The sequence below is a fragment of the Paracoccidioides brasiliensis genome (assembly GCF_000150735.1).
Source record: "Paracoccidioides brasiliensis Pb18 unplaced genomic scaffold supercont2.5, whole genome shotgun sequence".
Taxonomy (NCBI): Eukaryota; Fungi; Ascomycota; class Eurotiomycetes; order Onygenales; family Ajellomycetaceae; genus Paracoccidioides; species Paracoccidioides brasiliensis.
In genome coordinates this window covers 421,807-433,892 of record NW_011371362.1, presented here as the reverse complement: position 1 = coordinate 433,892, position 12,086 = coordinate 421,807, and the positions used below count along the sequence as shown (strand labels likewise).

Here is a 12,086-nt window from a genome sequence, read left to right as displayed (position 1 = left end):
AAGCATACAAGATTAAGATGTTCTCAACTGTGTGTAATTTAATTTAATTTAATTTAATTGAGTGTTGTAGCATTGAGATAATTTGAATTAAAATCTAATAAGCTGAGCTCTGGTGATTTGGTGTTGCACTCACTTGAGAGTTGTGCTCACTTGGGAAATACATTAACTAACTAGTTATAGTTAGTTAACTAATAATTAACTAACTTTGGTCATTGTGTTCCGGATATTTCTTCTTGTGACCATTTAAAGAACAAAGTCAATGAGTGCAAACGGGATCTGCAAGGGAGCGTTTAGTTCAAAAGCAAAGGTCCACGGGCAATAAAATTATTACCAGCGCATGTCCCGTGGCATTTGAAAAGTGCGAAGAAAACAACGAGACCCATAACTATATTAAATGCCATTATGCTTTGCAATGAATTCAGGCAAGAAAATTCCATGCATATCTATAGACAATTCTTCATCGGACAACACACTGAACAGAGGGGAAGGACTCGAGCTACGTTGCAACGGAACAATTCCCATGTCCCTTCTCTTCTCCTGCAGGCCACACAGAGAATCTCCCGCTATCGATATCTCATCAACATGCCTGGCACTGTGTGAAACGCATAATATCGGGGCTGGATCTTAAAGATAACCACATGGCAACCAAAAGCAAGCCGGTCAGCATTCTTCTAGCAACATGGTCGTATCATCGGGTAATTCAAGCGTCATACCTGTGACTGGTTGGTGGGTGCTTATTTATTTCTTGGAAGTAATTTCGTCGCCCGGCATCCCAGTCGATCCCTCGCTAGTCTTGCAACAGTTTTCTGGACGAATTCCAGGGCTGGTTTAGCGGGCCGTGAAGCTAATGCAGCTAATCCGTTTAACCAATTGTTCCCCGAACTGGCGGTGTTGACGCACTGGATGCCACTGGAAGGTGGCTTGATGGCGAACTTTAACCGTCTGCCATCGAATTATTAACACACAAGGTTCGGTAATTACCATACTACATACCATGGAGCATTAGTTAACACTGTTTCGCATGATTCTGGTCAGCAACCACTTCCTTCACAGGGATTTGAAAGATCGAGTCCGAATGTCGGGATGTCGGCGTTCTATAGAGAAGATACAGCAGTCGGCGTAGAGAAACATGAGCGAGACAAGAACGTATGCGTGGAGGAATGGATATAGGAAAACCGAGATCGATCCTGCAGCAGCACCACAGCCGTAGGTAATAATATGCTCTGATATTGCTCTCTTCTTAGTCTCCGGTAGGGGAACATGTCAATTTTCCGTCAGCGGGCCAGCTTCAAGAGTCTAGCTGCAACTAAAACATAGCGGAGTCCACTACAGGATTCCTGCGCACTCCATCCAACTGGCTTTGACGCTATTGAGGAAAAATAAGTAAATCACTAACAACGACCAGCTCACGCCTTTGCCGGCTGTCATGCTGTACTCATCTTTCCAACAGCAGCAGCAGCAGAAGCAACAACAACAACACTGTTCCAATTCACTCCTTTGTATGCCTTGTTACCTGACTGGGTGTCTGCTCCTCGTTCGCAGGACTCAGCCAGATAAGCCAGCCATATGCTTTCCGTTCTCTAAAAAGTTGCTTCAGATGCCTCCTTGACCTCACGCAAACCTCCCTAGCAACCGCATATCCCAATGATTCAGCGGAAAAATAAACTCGTTGATACAAACCGTTAACCGGCCCTAATCGACAGTAGAACTTACATACCTAAATCCAAAAACTCCTCTCACTAATATTTTGAACACACCAAAGGCTTCAAACCTTTCTCTCTTCACAACGAGCTCTGATTTCCGGTGCCCACTTCGCGCAGAAATACAACAGCACAGAGCAGATTCTAGCCCAAACTCTGAGGCATTTAAGAGTTCTCCTTTTCTCGGGGTGCTCCGAGCCATTTCACCCTCTCGTGTGGTGTTTTTTTATTTTATTTTATATTTTGTTTAGGATTTTTTGAGAGTGTCTGAAGCTGTGGGAGGAAGCCTGTTACTGTCGCACCGACGGCACAACCGCCAACATAAGAAGCCGTAGCTCTTGTGCCACGCTCGGTTTCTGCACCATTGTCGTCCCCGATATCTTCACGCAACCTTATTTGCTGTTCCGGTCCGGTATGTGGAGCCATTTGTCGACTTCCCCGCTTAACTATGAGGCAAAAGTTCAGAATGATGGTCTCATCTCCATGCTCATGCGCTGGTTCATGTTTAACTTGCATGCTGATTGAGTTCTGATAGGAATTGATTGTGCATTTTAGCAGATTCGATTAATTGGTATGTATGCTCTATGCAAGACTATATTCAAGTTGTCAATGTTTTTGGCCCTTCCCCTTTACGTCTCATCCCCTATAATTTTGGGTTCTACGGCAACCATGGAGGTCTACAATCTCATAGCGCGGGGCATGGTACAAATTTGATATCACTTCAAAACCATTTTTCTCTCAAGCCATTCTCTGGGTGATCTCGGATTAAGCCTGATTCTTATTCATTTTATCATCTCAACTAATGATTCATTCTCACGACAAAAAGGTTCCAATTTCATTTCTTAATCATGGGTTGCGCAAGTTCTCAACCAGTGGATCCGACGGATAAGATTGCAGCTAGACACACAGCTGCGATCGACAAGATGATCCGTATGGACAAGAAGGTTCAGGATCGAACGGTGAAGATTCTTTTGCTTGGTACGTCACTAAATCTAAATCTGCAACTCGGGTAATGATCATCACTGGAATTTACTTGTTTTAATATTTATTCTTAGGTGCTGGAGAGTCTGGAAAATCAACAATAATTAAACAAATGCGAATTATCCATGCGGGTGGCTTCCCCGAAGACGAACGATACCAAAACCGCGCGGTCATCTACTCCAACATGGTTGTTGCATTCAAGATTCTCCTCGATATTATGCAGACGGAAAATATTGAATTTGAGTTTGAAAAGACAAAGGTACGAAATTTCGACCTTGATTCCTGCTGCTAAATACCGACGACTCTGGAGGTTTTGCTTATATAAATGCCGTAAAGCCACTAGCCAAGCTATTAGACCAGACAGAGCCGGACGTGGACACAAACGAAGCTTTTAGTGATCTCGCCGTCAAAGATGCAATGAGTGGAATGTGGCTAGATAGGGGCGTACAGAAAGCTGTTTTACGAGGACACGAATTTGCACTTCATGATAATCTTCAGTAGTACGGATTTCCTTTTTTTTTTTTTTTTTTGATATCATGGATATTTCGGGAGATATATCAATTGACATACAACACAGCTATTTCAAATCTCTCAACCGCGTCTTTACCCCTGGGTGGTTACCCAACAATCAAGACATGCTTCATTCCCGACTTCGTACCACAGGCATCACAGAAACCTTATTTGAATTGGGACAAATAAATTTCCGAATGATGGACGTTGGCGGGCAACGATCGGAGCGTAAGAAGTGGATTCATTGTTTCGAGGGGGTGCAGTGTCTTCTATTTATGGTTGCTCTGTCAGGTTATGATCAATGCCTTGTTGAGGATCAAAATGCAGTAAGTTCGAAATTCCCCCCCTTTTAACAAAATGTATAAATAAATGGAAAACCTTAGCATGGCTTACATATAATTATGTTGTTGACAGAATCAAATGCATGAAGCCATGATGCTATTCGAATCTCTGGTAAACGGGGAGTGGTTCAAACGGAAACCGGTGATTCTATTTCTCAATAAAATCGACCTCTTCAAGGATAAGGTCTCTATATCCCCAGTGTCTAAATTCTTCCCGGATTACCATGGCGCAGACGGCGATTATGATGCGGCTGCTAAGTATTTCTCTGACCGATTTCGCGGCATCACCCGCGTCCCTGAACGGGAGATCTACATCCACTACACAAATGCTACTGATACCACCCTATTAAAGGCCACGATGGATTCAGTGCAGGACATGATTATCCAGAAGAACCTCAACAACCTGATTCTGTAGGTGCCAACAGTGCTAGAAATGAAACTGCAACGGAGCTCCTAGTAGGAGACAATTTATTTTGCCGTGATACCGAATAGAGTCTGCTATTATCACATTAAGTCTGACACCCCCCTCCACCGCTCCCGGGATTTCTCCACGCACCCTGTCTCATCTCCTTTTCGTTTCCTTTTGATGGCTAAGATTTTTTTTCTTTTTTCTTTTTTCTCTCTTCTTTTTTTTTCTATTCTTTTTTTAATTGTCTTTTAAGTTCAAGATAGTATTGAGAATTTGGCAACTGACACTGACTGATACCTTACCTATAGGCTTTAAAATATATGATGTTTTGCTGACTTTATTTGATATCTTTTTTTTCTCTCATTATTCTTTGTTTATATTATTCTGCAATCAATAAGATGAGCATTTATGAATATATTCTTCTGTATATTTTTTTCTATTATTGATTAAGTTTTTTACTATTTATGCCTATATTAGTTTCTTTTATATATATTTTATTTGATCTTTTATTTTATATAAAAATCTACTATTTACTTTTTTCTTAATGTTTTTTTATTATTTGATTATTTTTTTACTACTTTTGAACTTAATTACTAAATTTTTATTAATAATTTTATTTATTATTTAATGGTAAAAATTATATTTAATTTTAAATACTTTAATTTATAATTTTTTTATTAATTTTTAATCAGTAAATATAAAATATTAAAAAATGATTTAATTATATATTAAACATTTTATTTTACTCTATTTTATTATTATTTTGTTATTAAAAAACTTTTTTTATTTATTTTTATATTTTAATATAATTTAACTTTTTAAATTCTTATTTTTGATTAAATATATAGTTCGTTTTTTTTATTTTAAAAATAATGTTAATACTTTTAAATATTATTATTATTTAATTAGTTAGTTATTGATTTTCTATTTAAGAATAATAAATATAATTTTTATAGAAGAAAAGACTGTATTATATTTATTAGTACTGTTATATATCTATATTAAGAGATTTAGAAGCTAAACTTACTTTGTTAAAGCTAAGAAGTTTGATTAACAAAAAAAGAATTTATTTAATTGATTAAGTGATAAGATTCATAATATATCTTTAAATTCTTTACTTATATTATATAAATGATTGTGAGCAGCTGGTATTACTACATAACAAAGATCATTACTCAAATAGAAAATTCTAAAAGTATCAGAATAGAGCTCTAAATTAAAGAGATAATTATTATAATTATGAAATTTTATCAAAAATATTTTTTTGATACTACTTTCTTCTATATCATAGAAATTGTCTTTCTGCAACACTGTCATTACTTCTCTAAAAATATTCATATTATCTTATCTTTATATATGATGATTGTTCTGTCTTTATATCATGCTTATGAGCTCTATAAAAATATAGTAATTGTAGTTCTCTCAGACATACAAGAATAAGATGTCCTCATTCTAGTGATATTTAATTTATTTTAATTAGCCATTGTTGAGCATAGATATTGAGTGTTAAAATCTATATATTGAGATATTTTGATTTGAGTGTTCACTCAAGTGGTTTGATGGTTGAAATGCTTATCTTATTGTAATCAATAAGTGAGTGAATCATATAAGTGAGTGAATCACTTCCCACTCTCTGTATAATGAGAATGTCTTCAAAGTCTCAACTATAAAGAAAAACTAGCAAATTACATTATAAATTATTTTCTATACACTTAGAGCATGTATAGACAGTATGCTCAATAATCTCATAGACACTACACTGTGATGCTGCATGTTTTTGTGATTGCAACTCAACAGTCTCAATCACTTTCTGCTCTCATTCATTGACTCTTCATACACAATTCAAGCCTTCTTCAACTCTCAAAGCACTCTCTTGAGCTACATATGTACAGCCTCTTTTTCACTTTCTCTTTTATTTGGCATTTTAAGCTCTTAGCTCTCTGTTTTCAACTGCTAGAATAGCAACACTGTGCATTGTCATTTGACATTCCTTGACCAGCTGACTTAAGACATGATTGATTGAACTGAGTGAGCTCTATGTACAGTACTTGATATATTCTTTAAATTTCTCAGCCTGCTGCTTCAATTGATATACATTATGTGATGTGGCTGTCACCCAGAAGGCCTGAGAGCTGTGAAATGTCTCTGAGAGGATGAGGATATGCATCATGATATTAAGCTGTGAGAGAATCTGCTCAGAATTGTACAGAACCAGTCCAGCAGCTCTAAAGCTGCTCTTGATGTTGCTCTCAGTCAGAGTCTGCATCTAAGCTGCAGGATAAAGACTTAGAAACTTCTTGTTGTCAATATGATTGATTTTAAGCTGCATCTGATTTTCCATCTGTCATCTGTACACAGTTTTCAGAGGTGAGAAGCAGCCAACATCTAATGACTGAAGAAGATGGGAGGAATGTGACAGCAAGTAGAGGGCAATGATCTGATTCTTAGTGCAAAATTGATCAAATTCAGCTAAGATATAGTCTAGAATCAACAGTTGATATCTGCTTTTTGTACAGAGTAGAGTCTTTTTGTTGAACATCTCTTTCAGTCAGTACAAGCCCAGCTGGTCAGTGATTCAGTCATTCTCACTGACTTCAATCACTCAGTTGCATGGTAGCTCTTCTGTCTCATATCAGCAGAATTGATGCATTTTTTTTTTGAGAATAATCATTATTGTTAGGGAGCGAATGCGAGCTGCATAAGAAGAAAGACTCTCTGCGTTGCTAACTGCTATATAACGAAATACTAAGCTTGATGGGATGAAAGGGGGTGCTGGGGCCTGCGTGGATTATAACCACCTGCATGGTCGTGTGGTCACGTGATATGGATTAGGCCTAATCGGGCGCCGAGCTTAATCCGACGTCGAGTCTAACCGGGCACCGGCCTTCGGTCGGGCTCGGTCGGACGCTGAGCCTAACAATTATATGCAAGGCTCAGTCAGTTGCATTGACTTCATCAATAACAGTCACTCATTTCTGATTTTCAGACTGTACAAGCTTGGAATTCTCAGCTTTTTCAGATTCAGTCATCATTCTGACAGTTTCAATTACACTCATCTGAAACTCTGTCTCATCAAAGTTGTAGATATTATCTTTCAGAATCTCATACTTCACAATAGTGTTTTGTACAAGTCTAAATCACTCATGAATAATCTCAGAATCCTCACATAGAGCTTACTGATGATCATACTTGTGTGAGAACTTGAATTTCAACTCATCATGATGCTTGACAAAGTTTTGTACCCAGCATTCACCCACTGTAGGTGGGGGGTTGAATCTTTGACTGACAAGAAAATTGGCAATTTCTCATATAGCTGCAACTCAGAGAGGCTGATTTCACTCATCCATGACCAGAATTCATTGAACAAGAGATTCTTTCTCTGTAAGACTAAGTTTTCAGTTCTTTGAAGATGTGTCAACACATGCTATATGACCATGTATGCAATGAGTTAAAGTTGTATAAGAGACTTCATATAGCTTTGCTGCAGCTCATACACTTGAAATTTGATCATTTTTAAGTGCTTGAATGGCTAAAAGAAGCCTTTCTTCCTGAGTAGAGGCTTTATTTCTTTGTGTGATTGACATTTTTGATGCAGAGCAATTCTCATTGTATGAAGAGTGAGAAGTAGTTCATTCACTTATATGATTCATTCACTTATTGATTATTGATTTGATTTGATTACTTCATACACTGACCCAGCTGCCTCAAAGACTGCTATGCAGGAATAAGCTAGTCTTAATCTGTCCAACTACTCAAAATATAAGCAAAACAACCAATGCAGTCACTAATTACAAGATTTTGTTTAAATCACATGCAGGCAGTTATAAAAGAATTGAAAATTTGACATAGAAAAATAGTAGAAAGAAAGAAACATGTTATTAGTTAGATTTTTTCTTGTGTCTGTTGTACAATTCTTATCTTATCTGTATGCATTGCTGTGATGAGAGCTGTTGAGCATCTGAAATAATTAAAAACTCATTACTTGACAGTTTAACTCTGTACACTTCTAAATTGCCCAAGAAGCTTAGTTTTAAGCATGAAGTTGATGGCCTGGGCTGCCATGTCTGAATCCATAAGTATTTTTTGAAGGTCTGTAGTTCTTTCTTCATTTCAAAGTTCATTGTGAAGGCTAACATGTCTGTTGCAGTTTAGTAAAACATGCAAAATTGTTTGATTCTCTTGTCCACATTTGCATCTTTTGTCCTCAACTTCTGAAGCTTTTCTTGAGAATAGAAATTGTTGTAGTCTGATGTTGACTGTGCATAGCTGGGTTAGAACACTTGATAGTGGTCAGGTCAGTTTTGTATGAAGCTTTGATATTTTCTCACTGGGTTCCTCAGCTATTCTGAAGAGATCACATTCTCATTTCTCTTGTTTCCAGGTCTCTTTCCATTTCACTTCCATTTGAATCCTGAGTCTAGTTTTGAGAAGCTTCAGTGGTGTTCAAATGTTAAATTGTGATGCAGTTTGATCTGTGTTCTTCTGCACCTTGCAATCTCTGATGTTTGTAATCAGTCTTCATTCAGTAGCCTTCTTGGCTGCAATATCTGCTTTTTTGTTTTCTGAGATGTCTTCATGTGCTGATATTCATCTGATCTTGACCTGGATGTTGTTTTCTTGAAGTTGGTTTCAAATGTCTACTATTCACTTCATTATTTGTTGTCTGTTGATCTGAGGGTCTTGAATTGCTTGAATTGCTGCTTGGCTATCTGAGAAGATGACTGCATTTGTCTGTAGTATTTCTGCCATGAATAAAGCTGTTTGAATCCTCTTGAGCTCTGCCAGATAAACTGTGGTCCTGGTTGCACTTCTCAAGTATATCTTTTCTGTGAAGTTAAGATTCTCTAGCACTACTGAGGCATCTACCTTGTTGATTGCACTTCTGTCTGTGTATATCCTCAGCTTTGTTCCTGTTTCTTGTTGATATCTGTCTTGGCTTTTTCTGATATCTTCTCTGTTCTCAATGTGTATATCTGATGGTGTTCATCAAGAGAGCACTATAAATGACTTTCTAATTTCCAGATTGTCAATATCTTCTCTTTCAAGTGTTTTTCAGCAGTGGCACTCATGTCTTTCCAGCAGTGTCCACTTTCTTGTTAGGCTTTCCCAATCATGTGAGTATCCTCTTCAGGTTTTCTCTTTCTGAACTCTGTTTAGAATTTTTCATTGAGATGTTGTTTTGAGTCTCAGATAAGTTTCTGCTGTTATTTTCTCCATGTACAGTTGAAGTGGTGGAAGATGTGCCTCTATATTCAGTGCTGATTCTGAGACAGTCTTGAATGAGTCTGTAATAATTTTAGCAGCTTTTCTTTGAACAGCCTTCAGCTTGTTTATTAGCAGTGCTCTATAGTTAGATGTGCTCTCAATTGACATGAACCACATCAATGCTGCAAAAGTCATTTGCAGTAGAATTATTGCTCTGTATATGCTTCTTAGCCCTTTATATTCTGTGCCTCAGGTGGATTCTGCTAGACTGATGAGAGCTTTTAATGTTTTGATTGTTCTGACTTTCAACTTTTCCACATAATTCTTCCACTTGAGCTGATCATCTATTATAAGTTTCAGAATTCAGCAGCATCAGCTCAGAGTTATAGTGTGTCCTCTTATAGTCATGATCTGATGATTATTGAGTTCTTCAGATCTGTAGGAAAGGTGAATCAGACTGTATTTGATTGAGTTGAACCTTGAGCCATGAGTTTTTTCCCTCTTGTTACACCTCTCATGTATCTTTTCCAGGGTTCTGCAGTTCACTTCAGCTGATTCACTTGTGGTCACTATATTCATATCATCAATTCAGTCTATAGCTGCTGTGTTGCTCTCTGTATCTTGACATTCTTTCATCAGATCTGCATTGAAGAACAGATAAAGCATTGATGACATGAAAGATTCTTGTGATATTTCTGATTTGACATTCCTCTCTTCTGAACTTTCTTCTGATAGTTTTATTGAGATTCTTCAGTTTGTTAGAAAGTTTTCAATTCATTTCACTACAACTATTGATATCTTTCTCTTTCTGAGATTGTGAGTAAGCCTTGGATGTGAGACATAGTCAAAGATGTCAATTGCATTCAATGATAGTACAGATACTGTCTTAGATGTCATCTGCTCTTTAAGTGCTGTCTCTATCTTTTCCAGTAATTAATGCAGTGCATGTTCAGTTGAGACATCTTTCCTCTCTTCCAGATGTAATTCAGAAAGTAGCTCATACTTTTCCACTCAATATGATAGTCTTTTAACAATGATCTTCTTGAGTAGTTTGCTCATTGTGTTGAGTAGAGCCACTGGTCAATATGATTTAGTCTGAATGTAGTTTTTCTTTTCTTGCTTTTTGAGTGCTACTGTTATGAATCTTTGAAAGTGATCTGAACAGTATCCTTGTTTCATGCAGGCATTAAACAGATCTGTAAGAACTGGCACTAGTTCTTCTTCTAGTATCTTGAGAACTAGGTTCAGGATTTCATCTGAACCTGGTGCTTTCTTTGTGACTACTTTTTGAATAGTTTTCTGCACTTCTATGACTGTAATTTCTGTTCATGCAATTGATTCTGAGTACTCTGCTCTGATTATATCATCCAGTTCTGCTATATCTGAGAGTGGGAAGAAAGATTTGCTGAGTAGGTCATACTTTTTCTCCAGTTTCATTTCCAGTAAGTCTTGTTCATATTGTAGAGATAGTGTGTGTGCTGGTCTATACTCTCTATTTTTTGCTCACTTTGCCAGTTTTTAAAGGCCTTGCATAGATTCTGTGACTTTCTGAACTTTTTCTCTGTGATTTTTTCTAAGCAGTTTTTGAATGAGGTGTTTCTTGTAGTTTCTTGCTTCTCTATACTCTTTTCAAGTCTTTTGTGTTTGTGATTTCTGATGAATTCTTCACAGCTGTCTCACTTTCATCTGAGCTTCTTTTATTTCCAGAGTCCAGTTTGAGATTGATCAAGAACTGATGTGTGAGCTTGAGCAGTGTGTTTCAATTGCTGTGATGACTGTCTTGATTATGTCTTTTAGATAGTGATTGATTTCTGCTCTGTTCTGTGATTTTATTGTCATTGACAGATTTCTTTTAACATTCTCTTTGAACTCTTTTTCTTTCATTCTATGCCATATTCTTGTTTTCCTAGGTTCACTTTTGACTGTTGATATGTTCAGAATTGTTGCTACTGGTAGATGGTCTGAGTCATGGTCTAGCTCTGTGTCTGCTAGATCACAGCATACCACTCTTTCTTGCATTCAACTTGTTCTCAGAATCAGATCTAGTGTTGATGACTCTTCTCTTTCTTGATGTGTTCTGGCTCCCACCAGTAGAAGTAGACTCAGCTGGTGGCTTGTGATCAGCTTGAGCAAGACCTCTGATCTCTTCAATGTTTTCCTTGTTCTGAATTCTTCCCACATTAGATGGTGTAGGTTGAAGTCTTCTAGAACAATGTGTTCAGCTTCTGATTCACTATTCAGTGCTTTTTGCAGGTTCAATAGTGTGTCTTCTGCTTCTAGTGAGTGTGTTATTGAATTGTATATGTTGTGTATGCAAATTTGTTGATTCTGATCAGTTCCTTCTTGAAGTTTCAGAGTTACTAGATCTGATATGTGGTACATGTATATCTAGTTCTTAGCTATATTCTTATTTATGAAGAAACATACTCTAGTCTTCTCATTCTTCTGATATATCAGATTGAATCTGTCTTTAATTAGATGATATGTGATTTTCTGAAATTTGTTTCTTCATGGTTTCTGAATTGCTATGATGTCATACTTCAAAGCTGTTTGACTTGCAAGCAGTGATGCCATAACTTGATCTTGAGACTTGTTGACATTGTATTGTAGAATTGATAGAGTTGTACTATTCATCACAGATCATTAGTGTGTCTGTGTTCTGTGTGAAGATAGAGGTCTCTTGATCTTCATAACATTGATGTTTGTTGTTGTTAACATTTATGGCTGATAGCATCAGTTGTTGATTGCTATTTAGCTTTTGTAGTATCTGTACAGCTGCATCTGTTTCTTCTTCTTTCTGAGTTTTCACTCTATGACTCTTTCTTGAGGACTGTCCTCTTTTCTGTCCTGAATCTGTTCTTATTCTTGATTGAAGAATAGATCTGATGAGTGTTGCATTTGTAGTTATGTCTTTTTTTTGAGTTCATGGTTCACTGGTGA

The 12,086-nt window shown here is 37.1% G+C and overlaps 3 protein-coding genes across 3 annotated transcripts; 1 reads left to right on the top strand and 2 right to left on the bottom strand.

Annotated features, from left to right (window-relative positions):
* Window positions 1-1,489: 1,489 nt before the first annotated feature.
* Window positions 1,490-1,902, bottom strand: PADG_11795 (uncharacterized protein; the record flags this gene model as incomplete). The annotated part of the gene is made up of 2 exons (XM_010762216.1): window positions 1,490-1,692; window positions 1,758-1,902. 2 exons carry the CDS (start codon window positions 1,900-1,902, stop codon window positions 1,490-1,492), a joined length of 348 nt encoding a protein of 115 aa, XP_010760518.1.
* Window positions 1,903-1,931: 29 nt separating this feature from the next.
* PADG_11794 (uncharacterized protein) lies at window positions 1,932-2,216 on the bottom strand (the record flags this gene model as incomplete). Its single annotated transcript, XM_010762215.1, has 1 exon — window positions 1,932-2,216. One exon carries the CDS (start codon window positions 2,214-2,216, stop codon window positions 1,932-1,934), a length of 285 nt encoding a protein of 94 aa, XP_010760517.1.
* Window positions 2,217-2,548: 332 nt separating this feature from the next.
* On the top strand, window positions 2,549-3,947 carry PADG_04598 (uncharacterized protein; the record flags this gene model as incomplete). The annotated part of the gene is made up of 5 exons (XM_010762005.1): window positions 2,549-2,678; window positions 2,756-2,940; window positions 3,018-3,181; window positions 3,259-3,517; window positions 3,606-3,947. 5 exons carry the CDS (start codon window positions 2,549-2,551, stop codon window positions 3,945-3,947), a joined length of 1,080 nt encoding a protein of 359 aa, XP_010760307.1.
* Window positions 3,948-12,086: the final 8,139 nt, after the last annotated feature.